Source organism: Rhincodon typus, chromosome 9, assembly GCF_021869965.1.
Source record: "Rhincodon typus isolate 14 chromosome 9, sRhiTyp1.1, whole genome shotgun sequence".
Taxonomy (NCBI): domain Eukaryota; kingdom Metazoa; phylum Chordata; class Chondrichthyes; order Orectolobiformes; family Rhincodontidae; genus Rhincodon; species Rhincodon typus.
The window spans coordinates 55,306,582-55,324,466 of NC_063340.1; the positions used below are offsets into that span (position 1 = coordinate 55,306,582).

At 37.8% G+C, this 17,885-nt stretch overlaps 1 protein-coding gene across 6 annotated transcripts in view; it reads right to left on the minus strand.

Moving 5' to 3' along the window:
• Positions 1 to 720: 720 nt before the first annotated feature.
• The window catches only part of LOC109917304 (G patch domain-containing protein 2-like), a 163,307-nt gene continuing 146,142 nt past the window's right edge, over positions 721 to 17,885 (minus strand). For 5 of the 6 annotated variants that reach the window (XR_007262892.1, XM_048601125.1, XM_048601124.1 and 2 more), the window contains exon 4: positions 721 to 3,917. Coding sequence is in view for 5 of the 6 variants with exons in the window: in XM_048601125.1 (XP_048457082.1) it covers positions 3,748 to 3,917 (170 nt within the window). In the remaining variant the exon portion in view is untranslated. Of the gene's footprint in view, positions 3,918 to 14,890; positions 15,098 to 17,885 lie in introns of those variants that run through there. The other variant, XM_048601127.1, reaches the window with a different exon arrangement.

The following is a 17,885-nucleotide window of genomic DNA, read 5'->3' on the forward strand; positions in this document are numbered from 1 at the left end:
TAGATGTTGACATTTCAAGTCACTAGAGTGTTGCTTCAGTAATTTTTATTAAGAAAAATGCATTTTCTTTTCAATAGAGCTTGGCTTTGCAACCATAGTTAAGGACAGTAATCTGGTGCACTTCTATTAACTCAGCTAAAAATCACAAATAAGGAAGTGTGCTTAATCAGTGTTTAGTCTACCACTTATTTGTGAGTAACCAGATCTCAAATAACTAAACATGGCTTAAAATTATGTACAGGATCACTTGCTGCTTCCATGGGGATCCAGGAATCAATTTCCTATAAATTATTATTTTTTAAAAATTGAAATCTTTTTCAAGACAGATGTTCCTGTGACTCAGAAAAAAAAACTTAACTTTTACATTTCTTGAAGGCCCACTAATCAACACAACTGGAGGAATTGCACCGTTGTGACTAACTTGATCTGGGGACTGGCTTGGTGGGCCAGTCAGTTTCCATCATGGAGTTTTTTGAACTAGACCCAAAAATAGTGGACATTCAATTCACGTTGTACATTATTAGTGCTTAAACTCTCTCTACCGTTTGCTCTGATTTGGCTAATTATGACTGAATTTTCTTAAAACAACAATATAATCTAATGGAAACTCAAGACCAATTTGTTTTTACAGTGAGTTAGGAAAGTAAATTAGGAAACTAAGAGGTGTTTAATACGAAGAATAAGAATACTAATTTATAAATGGGAATAATCACACAAATGGGAGGTGGGAAGTTCATTTATTTGTTTGTTTGTTTGCCAAACGCCAGATGAGAATTAGCCCATTTCATATGGTATTTTTACAGTTTTAAATTATTGGGTAAATAATTAAGTCTAAGAACAGCTATATTCTCTTAAACATTTCGCGCAGAGAAATAATGCTAATTCTTAACACTGTTATGTGAATATGATATTCTTATGGAGAAATTTTAGGGTTTACACATCATACTGCAGTAAGCACAAGACATTTCACCAGATGCACATTGAAAGCAAGAACAAGCACAAAATACATAAAATATAAAAGATAAATCAATTTATATGCCATTATGATATCCAATTGAAACCATTATTGGAATTTGGAGCAATAGTACAATGTGAGAGAATTTCCCTATACAAGAGAGAAAACACCTTGAACTTCATTCCTGATTCTGAATGTTTGAAGCCACCATCAGAATTGTCAGACTGAAGGAAAAAGCTCAAACTACATAATTACAAGTTTTCTTTCCAATATAACGTTGCTAACAAAACAGGGTCTGATTTTAAAGACACATGCAAGATAGGCTGGAAACTTGGCCTGTTGCCTTTTCATTCATAAGATGCTTCAGTACTTTAAAAAAAAATCAGTTATACCATTTCAACAACAGATAACTATCCTGTTATGGGTAAATTACCCCAATCATTCTTCCAGATAATAGTTATTAACATAACACTGTTTTTTATGTATTGGTTTTAAGCAGTTTTTGTCAAATCAGATCTATTGCACACCATAATGTCCCAATGTTATGTCATTTCTTTGCATTAGAATTGCTTGTGATTTACTCCATTACTTCTCACAGAATGCAAAACGACTGCCTCTGGAGCAATAACAATATGCCTATAATTGGGCTCATTTATAACAGAGGGCAGATTTTCTTTTATCGCTCATATCACATGTTTCAGCCCGATGATCCTGTAGCTCTGTTTTTTTAAAGATATGTCACGAAGCAGAGTTGTCCAATTAAGGCATTTGACACAGATAGGCCTGCTCTGTTCTTAAGCTAATACTCTGTGGAATGTAAGATAATAAAAATCACCTTTGAAACAATAACTGCACATTCTAAGGAACATCACACTGGCTTTTCCCTTCTTGGTCCATTAAAGGACTCTCATATCGTTGTCTAGTTATGAAATAGAAAAGTGTTAAACCATCAACAGAGTAGTGCAATTTAAATGCAAACTGACAGAATTAAGAAAAGGGGAAAAACTTCAAAACTAAATTAGCCCAGGAATGAAATGGGAAAAAAGATTGAAAATTAAAACAGAATTGTCAGTCCCTTTCACTGTAGTTCTTTCAACTGAGTTTAAATTCACTTTTACTGGAGAAATCAAGAAACATGAATTTCAATTTAATTAGCTACTGCATTAAGTAAATCCCAAACCTCACGTAAATTTCTATTTATACATATGATCTCAGAAATCCCTGCAATTAACTGCATGTTTTCTGAATCTACTGTCTTTGCTCAGACTGCGTGCGGGGGGTATTGATCTTACCTTTGTAATCCTTTCACTATTATGCAACATCTTATATAGCTTCTCTTGATTTGCATCTGCACAAAAATTACACAAATTATGACACTGCTAAAAGTATATCACAGTTTTGACTGTAGAATATGCTTTTTGGGGTGACATCTGGAGTACCTTTCAGACACATGTTCAGAACCTTGGCTGTTGTATTGAGATACGTGTTGGTACTGTGGCCTTTTGCAATAGAACAAAATGACAAGAAAGCACTACAAAATCTGTGAAAGAAATATAACTCTAGATCAGACATTTACAACTGTTTTCTGTTTAATAAAACAGATTTTTGAAAAAATTAATGTCATTTATGATATTAAATTTGGTAATTTCTCACAAACTGTAGTACAGATTAATGGGTGGATTAGCTAAATCAAGAGATCTGATTTGAGACAGCAGCCAATAAATAGGTTATATTTCTAAAATGCACGGCATGTTCAGAAACTGGACTGTGTAAGGATTTTAGAAAGGCTGTAAGCTGATGTGATCTGAGAAGAAATCTAAAACCAGTTCTATTTACTAGAATTTAGTACATTAAACTGATTAAAGAACAAGATATGGTCAAGTTCAGTAATCAGCTGTCTGGTGGCTCTCCTTTTCCAGACTGAAATACTCGAATGCTCAGTATAATCACAATGATCACTGTCCAATATGGCAGAGCAACTAAGACCTTACCAAAGTAGGTCATTGTAACACATGGTTTCTATTTGACATGTGTAAAAGTTCTAGCAAGATAGAACGTTCAATAGACAAAAATGAAATTAACTGAAATTTAAGTAAATATTCTGTGGTGAATAGCATATTAAACAATTCAGGCCCTCTTCATTCTTTTTGTCATGCTAATAAAACCCTTTTATTCCCAAGTAATGGACATAATTTTGTTTGAGTTGAAAGAAACACAACATGGAATTTGAAATAAATTCACTTCAACAAAAACAAAAAGAAGGTTTCCAGATATTAAGGAGTCACTAGAACTATTTCTGAACTGCCTGAACAGGTTGTGTTTAGTTCTCTTTGCAGAAGTGTTATTGCCATTCAAAACATCTATCTCTATCTTTTCAATACAGCAGTGGCAATATAATGACAAACTTGCAAATCATTCAGAGATATTCATGTTATGGGGATTGGAAGAGTCAGACCACTGCCATATTTCTTAATAAATTCATATCTGCAGCCTCAGCCAACTTGCAGACACCACATTTTGGATAGAACGGAATTATGGCTGCTAAAACCTTTGGCCTTGTGTATCAGTGTACAGCAATTAAATTCACTTCCTAATATCTAGAAACCTCCGTAACAATTAATACAGTAAATCAGCATTGACAACTGCTCAGAAATAAGCATGTGTGCTGAATTCAAAACACAAATTAAGGATAATTTTAGAAGGACGTAATTTTGTGGCCACATATACCATTATCTTCCCATTCTTTTGAGTTAGGGCTGGAGTTCTTTCCATTGAGCTGAGTATTTTTCCTGTCAGCAAAAGCCAAGTCCGACCCCTTTTGGTCGCCGTAAAGCTCTAATGGGTTCAGCAAGCCCTTTGCCGTCTGGTCCGAGACCGGTGCCAGGAATCCAGCCCATGCTTTGCAGCATCTGGTTGCCAATGTTGGTTTCTGGGATAGGCTGGGCATTTTCACCTACAATCCCTAGGATTAAAACACAGAAGGATTTAATCAGCATAGTCATGTGGAAAAGAACAGGATAATCTGAATTATAGTCTAAAACCTTTAATTATTTTCATTTATTTGATGAATTGCTAAAACATTCAATCTTATCACATAATGACCTGATGATATCACACCTAGGTTCACAAAATGACGTTGTGGTTTCTCAATGTTTAAAAATTGATTTGGAAGTGGTAAGAGATTGCACTGCATGTGAATGAAAAATAATACAGTATTAGTCCTCACACTGTTAACTTCCTAGTCTCAAGTGTACTCTCCTCTGAAAACAGAAGGAAAAAGCTTGAAGGATTGCTGATCTACCTGAACATAAAGGATCAAAATTGCAGCATTGAAACAAAGAAAGAAGACAAAGACTTGCATTTATATATCATCTTTCACTCTCATGATGATCCAAAGCAACCTATAGCCAATGAAATGCTTTTAAATTATAGCCACTGTTGCTACATAGGGAACAGAAACCAAAGGATTTGAAGCTAATGCTTCATTTCCCTTATAGAACAATAGATGAGAGGAACACTGCTGCCAAAAACCCCACAGGTTTGTAGATAATAAAGTGAATATGGAGTAAGTATAATTATTATTTGTCACCTTGGGTCATTTCTCTTTTTCAAAATTAGATAGGTAAAATACCAAACAAATGACTATGTATTCCAATAAAATGGTAATTAATGGGAGACATAATAGAAATTATTAAGCAGGAATAAATTCTTTCTGAACTTAGAATGGCTACATCACAGAAAGGGGCCATTTGGTTGGTTGCATCCACACCAGCTCCCTGCAAAAGCAACCCATCCAGGCTCATTCCTGTCCCCTTCCTTGCAGCACTGCAAATTCCTCTTCTCCCATCCTCCTGCCCCCACCCAGATTTCCCCTTGCAATCCACAATCAAAACTGCCTCCACACCATTCCCAGGCAGTGTTCTTCGGATCCCAAATGTTGTGAAAAGTCTCTTCACATGTTGTTGTTGCTTCTTTTACCAAGCACCATAAATCAAACTCCTCTGGTCTCAATACACTCTGCTCAGACCCCTCACGATTCTAAACACTCTAAGCTCATATTCAGTAAAACAAGCCAGGGATTATTCAAGGTTACATGGTTTAATGCCATCAAAGGAACCTCTTATGTAGTTACATATTCCAAAGAACCTTTTGCAGACAATTTTGATTCTGGTCATTCAAGAAGTTTATTTTATGTATCAAGAAGTACTGTAGGGTTTCTATGGGAGAAGTGCAAGTTAAAAATTCAAAAGACCAAATTTTAAACGATATCTGCAAGTACAAATAATTTCTATAATAAAACAAAGAACTGCAGATGCTGACAATCTGACACAAAAATAGAAATTGCTGGAGAAACTCAGCAGGTCTGGCAGTACCTGTGGGGAGGAAGCAGAATTAACATTTCAAGTCCAGAGAGTCTTCATCAGAACAAATAAGTTTGAAAACCTTCATTCCCCTCTCTCCTACCAAATTGTGTTTACTCACATCCAGCCTCAGTTATGTTCAACAGGAATGCAAAATTCCTACACAAAACTGGTTGCCAACATTTCTTTTGCTGAGTCTGGTTGACCAGAGCACAGTCTGACCAGTTGAAGAAACTTCTCATCAAAGTAACTTATAACTGAGAGTGTGTTGCAGATTATGAATTTTGAATCTATGACTTTGAGGTTTTGAAGCAGGTAACCAGCATGTACTTTTCTAGGTACTGTATATTAATATCCAAGCATTCCTAAAATTAATTTCTAAGCAGCACTGGTAGTAAACCTTCAAGTAACAAATAGCCTTACAGTGTAGTATCGTTGCACTAAATATTGCAACTGCCAGAATATTGTGACATTTAAGAGAAATATTAACAGCAAAAAATTCATTTGAAAAAAATATAGTTATGCAATATTTCAGTTATATTTAATAAATTTATTTGAAATGCTGAATATTTGCTCAAAATGAAATCAGACCTGTATATATGCATAAAGCAGGCTGGTTAAAGATACACCTAAACACAACCATTTAGCTATGTCTTCTAGACTACCACAGTTCACGTTTTTCTCCAACAGACTATAAACTGAATGCCAGATCATTGGTCTACAGCTTCCAGAAGCTAGACATCTGCTTAATCACCCTCTGATGTTATAACAGCTTAATGGACGGATGAAACACAGTTATTAAACAATATCCTATCAGACGGAAAATTATTCTAATGGTTTTGTTTTTATCTCTGTCACAGTTACTGCTATGAAAACCTGTTTCAGGTAAGTCCAGATACCTGCTGCTCTAACATCAAATAGGCCATAAGATTTCTGGCAATGTTTTATAAAGATCTGTGACTGTATGATGAAATGAATTCTGTCAAGGTTTTACATTGAATAAATACAAACTAGCCTTTAACCAAACTATACCTTTAGGACAACTCGATATTAAAATGCAGGTAAGGGCTTAGATATCAAATATAAATGACAGACTGCATTGATTTTCACTGAGCATTTCATCATGGATTTCCTTACAAGGCAGAAGAGTAAATTCCCAGAAAATCCATTTGAAAGTATAATACTGGTCATTCAACAAGCACTCTAGTTTCTAGGCAATAGGGGAAAATAAATGTTCATACAAGCAGCACACTAGATCCCTTATCCCCTGTGGTTGCAAAACAAATGAAGTTCGCTTCAGCTCTGAAGGCACAGCTGTATAAAGTAGATAGATATTGAAACAATAACATCAATGATCTTCACACATATGCATATTGTACATTCTACTTAATATAAAATTGGTTGAATTGTTTTCCGTATGTTGGTCTAAAAGTCAACACTAATCAATGCAAAAGCCCAATTTGAATAATCTCAGATGCCTTTATAGAAGGAATCAATAAAGTATTTTTCTGTCTTCCATATCAATCCTTGTTTGTTGGTTTGTTCTGCTTCCAGACTTAACTAAATGCTCTTAAAGTGAAGTAACATTCACTACTGCATATTAATGGAATTTCTTATTATTACAGGTTTATGAAATGTAGATAACTGAATTTAAATTAAAATGGATATCTCATAGTAAAATTATGATGCAATTCACATATTAGCAGGAAATGAAAGCTAAACGTTCCAATTTGAAATTACCTACTTGCAGCTTTCAAATAAACAATGTGTCAGGAGATAGCAGTTGTCCAGACCAGCACCTGATGACTTAAACAAACAAAACAGAAATTGCTCAAGAAACTCAGCATGCCTGGCTGCAGCCCAGTGACTCTTCTTCATTTCTGAAACAAGGATTCAAAACGTTCCCCACCCCCGACCTCATCCAAAGACCAGTCCATCTCGTCCCCGCCTCCTTGACCTGTCCATCTTTTCTCCCACCTATCCACTCCTCCCACCTCACTGATGAACCTCCACCCCCACTTCCTACCTACTAGCCTCATCCCTGCCTCCTTGACCTGTCAGTCTTCCCTCCCACCTAACCCACCTCTCCCTCCTCACTGACTAACCCTCATCCCAACTTCATACCTACACTCACCTTTACTGGCCTCATCCCCACCTCCTTGACCTGTCCATCTTCTCTCCACCTATTTGCTCCTCTATCCCCTTCTATCATCGCCTCCCCCCTCCCTATTTATTTCAGAGCCCCCTTCCCCTCCCCCATTTCTGAAGAAGGGTCCAGACCCGAAACATCAGCTTTCCTGCTCCTCTGATGCTGCCTGGCTTGCTATGTTCATCCAGCTCTACACCTTGTTTCTCAGACTCCAGCATCGGCAGTTCCTACTGTCTCCTTCAAAACATTTCTCTCCACAGATGCTCCCACACCTGCTAAGCTTCTCCAGCAATCTCAGAGATAGTAAGAACTGCTGATGCTGGAGTCTGAGATAACACAGTGTGGAGCTGGAGGAACACAGCAGGCCAGGCAGCATCAGAGGAGCAGGAAAGGTGGCGTTTCGGATCGGGACCCTTCTGAAGGATCCCGACCCAAAACGTCAGCTTTCCGACTCCTCTGATGCTGCCTGTCCTGCTGTTTTCCTCTAGCTCCAGCAATCTGTTTTTGCTTCTGAGATCTTTGTTTAATATCACCCAAAGACCTATTACAACATTATCTACAGCCATTTCTTCCAAAGGGCCATTCTTGGCCTGTGTCTGTGAAAGCAATTGTTTATACCATCTGTTTATTTCAAGCTTCATTTGGGAACATCTAACTGTGCATGCGTCATCACAATGAACTTGCACTCAATGGTAGCTCTGAATACGTCATGGATACCCTTTCCACCAAGGCACACAATTATGGATGGCTCTGGCCAATGAAAAATGGGATTTTGTTGCAATAGCACTAGGTACAGGCAGACACTGACAGAGAAAGTCGCAAAGGACTTCTGGTATTTTAGATATTAGTTAACATAAGAAAAAGTAGCAAAGCAGATCATTTGGCTCCTCAAACCTGCACAGCAGTTCAATTAATGCTGATCTGTCTGTGATCTAACTCCACTTTCTCATGGATGGAAAAAATTAGGAAGGGGTGATAACTAACATCATAAACAGTGATTTAACATTGCTACTGATTTTAGATCAGCTGTGGAAAACAGTTTAATTAACTCTGCGTTAAGGTATATGGATTATATACATATGTGTGAAGCAATACACACTTTTCATTATCTCTTTATTTGAGATAAAGATTTTTTTGCCCTACAGTACTCCAATAGTAAGCACAGTCTTAAAGAAAAAAGGGGATAATTTGAGTACAATTAAGAGAAAAAAAATTATAATACATTTGTATATAAACACAAAGAAATTAAATACATACATGCATTCAAAAGCACCTTTCATTCTTTCATGATCTTGGAAGTACCAAAGCATGTTGCAGATAGGGAAATACCTTTGAAGTGTAGTCACTGTTGCAATTCAGAGAAAAGGTTATCTGTGCACAGCATGGTTACACAAATAGCAATGTGATAAATGACCAGATAATCTATTCCGCACTGTACCACATGAGGAATAAATATTGACCTCTGAACACTAGGAGAACTTCTCTACACGTCTTCCAATAACAGCTTTGAGATCTCTTACATCCACCTGAAAGGGCACACAGGACCTCGGCTTGAAACTTCTTCCAAAAGTTGGTACCTTTGACAGTGCAGTGTTCCCACAGTCCTGCCTCTCTACCTGTATAAAGCATTCTAAGTGCTGGATTAGATTAAGGGCTTTAGTCTCTGCAGTAGTGTAGACACAAGCCATGACTATCTAACTTAAAGGTGGGAGTCAGATTGCTAATTCCTGTGTTGCTCATCAATTAAATAATCATAAACTAAAATAATCATACCAGTTTGAGTCTTCTCCTTCTCTCCCAAAATACTTCAGCTAGATGTTCTTAGAATTCTTTGAAATGGATTTGAATTCCTATGCATATATAAGTATTGTCCCATCAAATGACTGGAATCACAGAGATGATGTGACAGATCAATTTCTTTTGGGAGAGAAGCCTGTAAGATTTGCTTAATCATTAAAATAATCAACCTGTAAAAGAAAACTCACTTAATATTAGAGTCAGAAACCGTGAGGGAAAGAAGGTAGGATCTGTGTATGTGGAGAATAAGCTACATTTATAACAACCTCTCTAATTCCTCAAAGGAAACATCAGACCACAAAATTGGGCTCTATACAAATGTAGTTTCAATGCTAATGGTGCATTTTGATGTCAAAGTAGAATCCACACCACGTACATACACTTCTACTGCTACCTGCACGGACAGCCATCTTGCTGAGAACATAAGCATGGGTGGTAGGAACGTGCGACAGAAGGATGCAGAATAGGGACGCCAATCATACTTACTCAGCCAATAAAACTGAGTGTCAAAAGCACTACTTTTTTTTTTAGCTCATTGCTGTACCTGATGTACTTTTAATAATAGATATCTGAACATTTGTGTAACAACAGGAAACCAGCCCATTTAATTGGATCAACAGCAACTTGCAGGTTAGTCCTCCTGGCACTTGTTCAGATTGTGAAACTGCTTGGTGTTTTGAAGAGATTAGCTAAAGTTACTGAAGTCAACACTGCAGATGGATAAATCCTTAGCTGCGAACAAATATTCTGATCAGATCATTTTCTCCAAATCACTGGCGTTTTAGTAGCAAAAGATTTTGGAGTGCACCATGAGGAAGATGGAGCAGCAGCAAAGATAACGGGCTGTCACAGGAACACTTTTTGTTCATCGTGCCTCTGCAAGTGTCAGTATCTGAACTACAGGTGCAAGCATGAGTCAGAGTGCTGGCATTTCTGGGTATTTCAAAGGTAAAAAACATAGGTTTGCGTTAAGATGAGGAAAGTAGAGGGAAACAAGAAAAGAATGTTCACACCATTTGAAGCCTGTACATGACAGGATATAGTGCAACTGGGGAGATGTGAGAAGGTGTCTTTGATCGGAACACACTATCAACCTTTATGGTTTTACCTCGGTTACTGACCGCAACCTCAATCATATCTTTACCATGAGATTAAAGACCTACAATCACGTCTGTACTCTGCTGGTCAGCTGCTGTTACCTCTGAATATGGGCCACCTCATCTTATGAGAGAGAGGTGTCATAGTAAGTGCAATGAAATATGATTTTCTACTGCCTGCGAATTAAATAGCTGGGAAAGGAAGTGATGAATGGAGTGGTGTGTGGGGCTAGTGGTTAATAAGTTAGGATACAGGCATGTAAAGGTGCACCTACTAACCTTAGTTACTCCAGTGACATAATCGAACAATTTTGCGGCACTATACCCAGATCCTCAGAGTTAGGCCATCATTGGACCCCAATAGTTATTTGCTTTCATTGTTTTCATAATGCATGTCTGCAGGGCCTTTTTGCCCCACAGACAGATAAGGAACTTTCTCCTTCAGCACTAAGACTTTTAATGTTACTGAAAGAGTGTAGGGGTTCCCCTTAATGCCTATCGGGCCATTTCCATTTTGCTTTCTGCTCAAAGACATTTTTTTTGACCTGTTCTGGCAGCTGCTCTCAGCAACATGCACCTTTCTTTTAAGATGTTTGAGCTGGCTTTAAGTAGTGCAAGCTACTTTTAAGTGGTGCTAGCATTGTACAATGGTGGGTCCAAATGCTGCATTGTGTCCCAAATGCCACAGTAGGGCAGGAAAGGGAAAAGATAGAATAATTTCTGAAAGGGGAGGGAAGTTGGTCTGAACTCATAGTACAAGTAGGAACCAATGGCATAGGAAAGTCAAATATGGAGGTTTAGAAGGAACAGATAATTGCAGTACAAGGCATTAAGGGTAACCATCTGAGAATCACTTTCACTAACATCTACTGGGCAGGTTACAGAGGTACAGATCAGGAAATGACAGGTTCAAATGTTTCAGAAAATGTGATGAGTTAAATGTTTTGTTAAATGAGTTTTGTCTGCAGGTTGATAGACTTCATCCATACTAAACTGATATAAGGTCCTTCGAAATATGGTGAATGGAGTCGTATGGGAAGAAATAAACTAATAAAGGCTAGTTTAGGAATAGACGGAATAAAAAAAGAAAAAAGTCTATTAGTTCAAAATGGTTTATGACGACACATATCTAAGGGAAAATACGAACAAAAACAGCACCTGCTGGAATAGCTCAGCAGGTCTGGCAGCACCTGTGAGGAGAAATCAAAGTTAACGTTTCAGGTCCAGTGAAGGGCCCAAAACGTTAACTCTGATTTCTGTTCACAGATGCTGCCAGACCTGCTGAGCTTTTCCAGCAACTTCTGTTTTTGTTTCTGATTTACAGCATCTGCAGGTCTTTCAGTTTTCATAAGGGAAAATAGGAATGGGGTATGGAGAGGGATAGAGACGGAAAGAATAAACTATAGAAAGGAAAGAAAAAGTATACAAAAACTTAAATGGATCTTGGAGCTGCTCTTGTACTGTAATGTGCAAAGTCTTGGAAATAAAGCTGGGAGCCAGAGGCATTTACCAGAATGGAGGAGCATAATGATACAAATGTGATGGATTGCAGGTTTCAGTAACAGTATGATTTTAAATATTCCTGGTTATAAAAACAGATGCAAAGAAAGTTACAGTAATGGTTTTATTCATTAAGGACTCAATTACAGACACAGAAATACTATGTTTTGGGTTTCATAAATGGCAGTGAGGTAAGTGACCAGATAATGCTTTTTAGTATTGCTTTCCGAGGATAAATACTGATCAAAATATCAGACAGTCATTGCAACCCAAACTGGCTTTTCTTTCAATAACGTCATGGGATCAGTTACCTTTACCTGAAATGGCAGGTGAAGTCTTGGTTTTACATCTCAACAGAAAGATTACATTTCCAACAGTGCAGAACTCAGTTCTGACTCAGTGGCAACAGTGTTACCACTGATCCGAGACTGACATCTGAGATGATTTAAGGTTTGCATTATCTGATGGTAATGGATCTCTTTCACAGCTATTTATACCATCTTCTTATGCCATACAAATCCCCATTTGACCTAGAGAATTTCCAGCTCCAGGTGGAGAGATATAATTTAAACAATCTCAAAAGGAGTTGTGTGCTGAGTAACACTGCAAAATGAATGTCCCGTTTTTGTGAGTAGTTTAACTTCTGTAGTCTACTCTATTCACTTCTATGATAAAAATGGGTAGCAGGAGAAACATTTATGGATGGACTCAGAATGGTTCTCACCACCTGTCCAAAAATATGAATTAATATTGTTGACGAATTGGGCCATTTTTGAACTTTCCTAACAGAACAACCAGTACCTTATTAAACATAAACATTTTAATGCTAATACATGCAATTAGAGCTTCATATTTCTGGAGTTGATATTGTCTAAACCACTGGGTTCTCATGTATTATGGGACTTCGTTGGAATTTCTGATATATTAAAATTATAGTACAACTGGGGCATTGGTTGTAACCTGTTACAGGATAGGGTCACTGATTAATTACTTTGAAAAGATTTGTTCATATAGTGAAAGTTGAGCCCAATCGATGAAAAAAGGTTCAATTCAGTCTTAAAACATTGTCTTTCAACTGCATAACAACACAAATGCAATTTAACCATAACAATTGGAGAAAATATTGGTTATAATGTGGGAACGTGAATCCCCAAGGGCACAATCTTCCCAGTCCTTGCACAATGTGGACAATAATGAGAAATGTAGAAAATCAAATGTGATATCCAGGGAAGCCCTTCTCGATGTTGAGACCAAGTGTTGGATAATGAGGTAAGATTCTCTCTAGTGAGTGACGAGAGGCCAATTAGCAGGGAATATCACTCATTAGCCCCCTCATCATTACTTAATCTCACTTCATTAATATGCACTCCCATTCTACTACTCACCGGATAGAAACTAGATGCCGAGAATTCCCGGCATGAAAGTCAGAGTGATACATCTTGACTCCAGCTCACTGTTTCTTTCTCTGACTTCCATCTAATACACCCAGCATCAAATCATGGGGCTCAATTCTCAGGCAGTGACTGCATGAAACCCATGTCCATGGACATTGTCATCTGAAATGTATCACTTCTCCACGATCGGGTTCAGACTAGGATTCATATGCATCCTGCATTGCCTTCCATAATCTCTCAATTCGCAATTACAATCTAAGAATGGAAAGAATGGCTGCGGCAACACCTGGAGAATATGGAGTTAGAATCTGATTCTGCTCCAAAACATGGGTTTCACTTCTTAGCAACTGGAGACTCTTCAAGGGACAATTGCATCAATCACACACATGCAGAGTGCAGTTTGATGTCATTTGTCTAACTGTAGGGGTGTAAATGCTGTTCACAAACAATGTTGAACATATCATGCAGATCGATTGTGAAGCAGAAGTCATGTGTGAGCCACGAAGCCCAAAACTCATGCAACAGCTCATAGGTTGTACAGGAATACCGCACTAACTCCCTTCCAACTTGAACTGTACTAATAATACAAGATGATCTTATGGTCTCTGATGCCTTTCATAGGTGGTGATAGGCTAGGAGGAGAAGTGTTCAATACACATGCATTATTTACAAATGCCTACCATATCTTTGTGACATGAGTGATGCTGCATTCATCGAAGACATTCCCGTGCCCTCCTTGTCAGCGTGGTCCTTGTCTCACTGTATAGAGGAGTGTGCTAAACCATCATTTGAAAGTGATGTGAATGCTGGTTGCTCAGATTCTGAAGAACTTATCTGGTTCTTATATTCCCCACACAGCTTCAGTTTCAAGCATGACTGATAGAGCTAACCACAACAGGGGTTATTGATACTATTGCTGTGAAGCAATGAAGGCACAGAGAAATGGAGAAGAAATATACACGCCAGCAAGCCCAGGACAAGAAGCAACCTCCAGTACATGCTGAACAGCCTCCACGTGAAGAGGTCACAATTGAAATTTGTCTCAGGACGTGCAGGAGGTATAGAAGGCCAGAGATTTTTGTCCTCAATGCCATTTTCTCGAGATGAGTGAGACAGTGTCAGCTCAGACAGAGGATGCCCTGCAACACTGTCACAAGACCATGCAGTGAAACCTGTGACCTGAAGGAGTGGCTGGCCATTCTATCCCAATTTCTGTCAAGGTGATAGCTGCCTTGCCTTGAATGTTTATGTAACTGGATCCTTCTAAGGAAAGGTAAGAAAAGTAACCTGTGTGGTCTGGTGTTTAAACAGTAATAGGTGTAAAAATGTGCAGTTGCACGTGCTATGAAGTGTCAGCCATGTCACCTATATGCTGTGAGAAGTGTTGGTATGTAGATGCTCGTCCCATTCTATGCACGGTGAAGTATAACTCTCAATTGCCAATGCTTGACCGGGGGCAATGCTGGGTTTCTCAGATAATGCTGGGACCAGGGATCCCCGGATATCCCAGCTGTGTGGAGAAGAGGCCTAACTTTGAACAAGAGGGTGATAACTAAGTTAACTAGATGATTGTGCAAGGAAACATGCTTGGCCTGGAGACACCCTCAACAAAACTTGATGAAAATAAAACTTAGCCAATTTCTGGGAAAGAAGTTTAGTCCTTTAATTCTCTTTAGTTTGCTGAATTACGAATAATACAATGAGGTTTAATTAAAAAACAGAACTGCCACAAGTTCAGGAATCTTCTGCGAGGCCACACAATGGATAAAATGGAGAAAGTTTTCAAATTGTATAAAAAATTTCTCAGAAATTTATATTGTTGTGGTCAGTGATGTCCGAGTGCTCTGAAAAAGAAAACGTAAGGGGGAGAAATTTGTTTGTGTAGCACTACTTCTAATGGCACTACACAGATGGGAGCAGGCAGTATTGCAAGCCTCTATTTGCATGATATTTTGCATTGACAGCATTGAAGAATGTGACATGACCTGGGCAAGTAACATCCCGTGGCATAATTGACTTAAGTCTCACAAACAAGTTTTTCCCCTAAATTCCTCAACAGTGCTAATTTATAATACTCCTGCTTCTAAAGAAGGATGTTTATAACATAACAGCAGCAAATGTTGAAAGAGAACAGCTTTACATTCAGTGCAAATTAGCTTAAATCCCCAACTCCACCCAATTTTGTCACTCCAATTACATTTTTAAGACATGTAACATCTGACAGTAGTCATCTTATTAATTAGGTTAGTCTTTCATGGCATCAACATGTTTCTTCAGGGACAATATCAACAATAACTTTTATATATCATTTTATATATATAACATTTAATTATATATCATTTTTCCAACAGAAAACTTCCAAACATGTTTCAACTGAATGTATTCACACCGAAATTGACAGCATGCCGAAGACAATATTGGGAGAACGATTAAGACCTCTTCAAGTGGCTTTCCTGTGATTCATTTCAAGCAACAGAATTTGCTTATTGTACTGAATTTTAATTTCTGTAGGCTATTTTGTCATTTGCTGGTCATTTTTAAACTTGGAAAAGTTTTAGTTTGTGAAGTAAATTTTCAGTTACTAAATAATGTAGAATTTAAAGCAAAGACAAATTCCATTTTTCTTACTTAAAAGATGTCTGATGAGGCTGTGATATAGCTGGAGCAGCCATTTAAGAAAAATGGTATTTTGCACAGCTGGGCAGCCATGTTTTTCTTCTGACAAATAAAGGCAAGGTTAGACATTAAAGGTGAACACTTTATTCTGGAAATTATTCTTGATAATGCTCTCATTTAAACACACTGGGCACAATTTAACACAATCTTCCATGATGAGTGGATGGTGGGAATGGTTGGACATTTAATCAGGTGGAAAGCTAGCAACTGGAGACACCACAACCTTCCTGCCTCCACCTTGATTAAATTTGTTGGAGTAATTCTGCCCCATTGTGAAGTGAGGCAGTTAGCAAGGGACAAACTCCATCCGAAGGTGCATACCACCACAGCGGATATTAATTTAGAAGTGGGTGGGACGCTTGCCATTGAAGAAGCATGGTTAGGAAACACATGCAGGAATGTTTGCAGGCTTTGGATTGGGTGTGATGGGGGTGGAAAAACACTCAGTGACAGAATTCACATTCCTACCCTCCCTTTCCTTGCTGCCCACATCCCCTCCACACCTGAAACCTTGCCCCCCACCTCATCACCAACTGCTCTGTACCTGTGCAGCTTCACAAGGATGTTGGATTGGCAGTAATCACTGTTTCACTGGTATTGCTAATGTTCAACAGTGTTACTGGCTTCTGATCAACTGGCAGCACTTGACAGATAGGACTTCCACCTTTCTTCATCCTTAAGTACCAGGGAAGACCTGACAATGAGCAGTTAACAGCCTGAGTAGGACTTGATAGGGCAGTCCTTCCCTAAAAGATGTGGCACAGGGCACTTGCTAAATGGCAGGCAAAACCACCATCACCTACTGCCACTCACTGAGAATAAACAAACTGGAAATGTAACTCTGTAATTGTACTCTGAAGGGTTAAGAAAGCAAAAATACTATTTTTAATGACTTCTTCATTATTCGTAAATTAAATTCTTTACAAATCCTTTCTGTAAAGGGCTCATATTAGACAATAGGTCCACCTTTACCATTATATTAATTTTCAACTGTCACAACCCAGTCTTCTTTTCCTTCATATTGTCCAAGGCAAACAGTGGATGGTAATTCACTTGCATAATTGGCTCAAGAGATGAAAATCTTGCATCAGCCTCTATAGCCACTAATCTATTCAACTGACTGCAGACCTAATTGGCAGTTTGTTTAGCAATTTGGATTCTAAAGTGGCTGTATTGATGTTGAATAAGCAGCCATATTGTGGTGATATGAGACGCTTTGGTGCTTAAAACCAGAACTACTGTTTAACAAATGGTATGAGTTTTATGGTTACAGGATCTTCCTTCTCTTCTCTTGATCTGTAGGTGGTATTGTTCTAAGCTGTGAATTATGCACAATTAGTATGTAGAATCAAACAAAATATTTTACAATTACATAACAGAATTTCAGATTAATTGCACAACTGAGTTGTATATCTTTGTAATCTGTTTCACATACTCCAAATGCATGTAAAACAATTTTGCACTGTGACCTTTTTTTATTACACTTAAGACAAAAAAATCTTCTTTTCTATTACCAGAATAACTGAATCAAAACATAATTCTGTTTCACTTTTTTGTACAACAGTTATTTGAAATGAAATGATTTCACCAGCCAAACAAATGGCCAACACAAGCTGCATGAGAAACTTACAAATGTAATGAGGGCTATTCATTACTTAACTAGCAATTTCAAAAGTGACACTGACTTTGATTCAGAGCTGAAAACTAGCTTCAAATTCAGAAATCAATATTTGAGTATATCAATATTAATTTTGTTGTTCAATATAAAGAGAGAAGCATATTGAATATCAGCAATAAGAAAAGTAGTATAAATCAAATGTCCGTATTGCTTTTCAGATGGCTGAAATTAGTTGTGTTCTCCCTGAAGCATGTCTTTTTTGTTTAAGTTGAAATACATAACTGACTTTGAAGAAAATATTACTACCTTTTTAACAATTCTACTATATTCGCTAACGA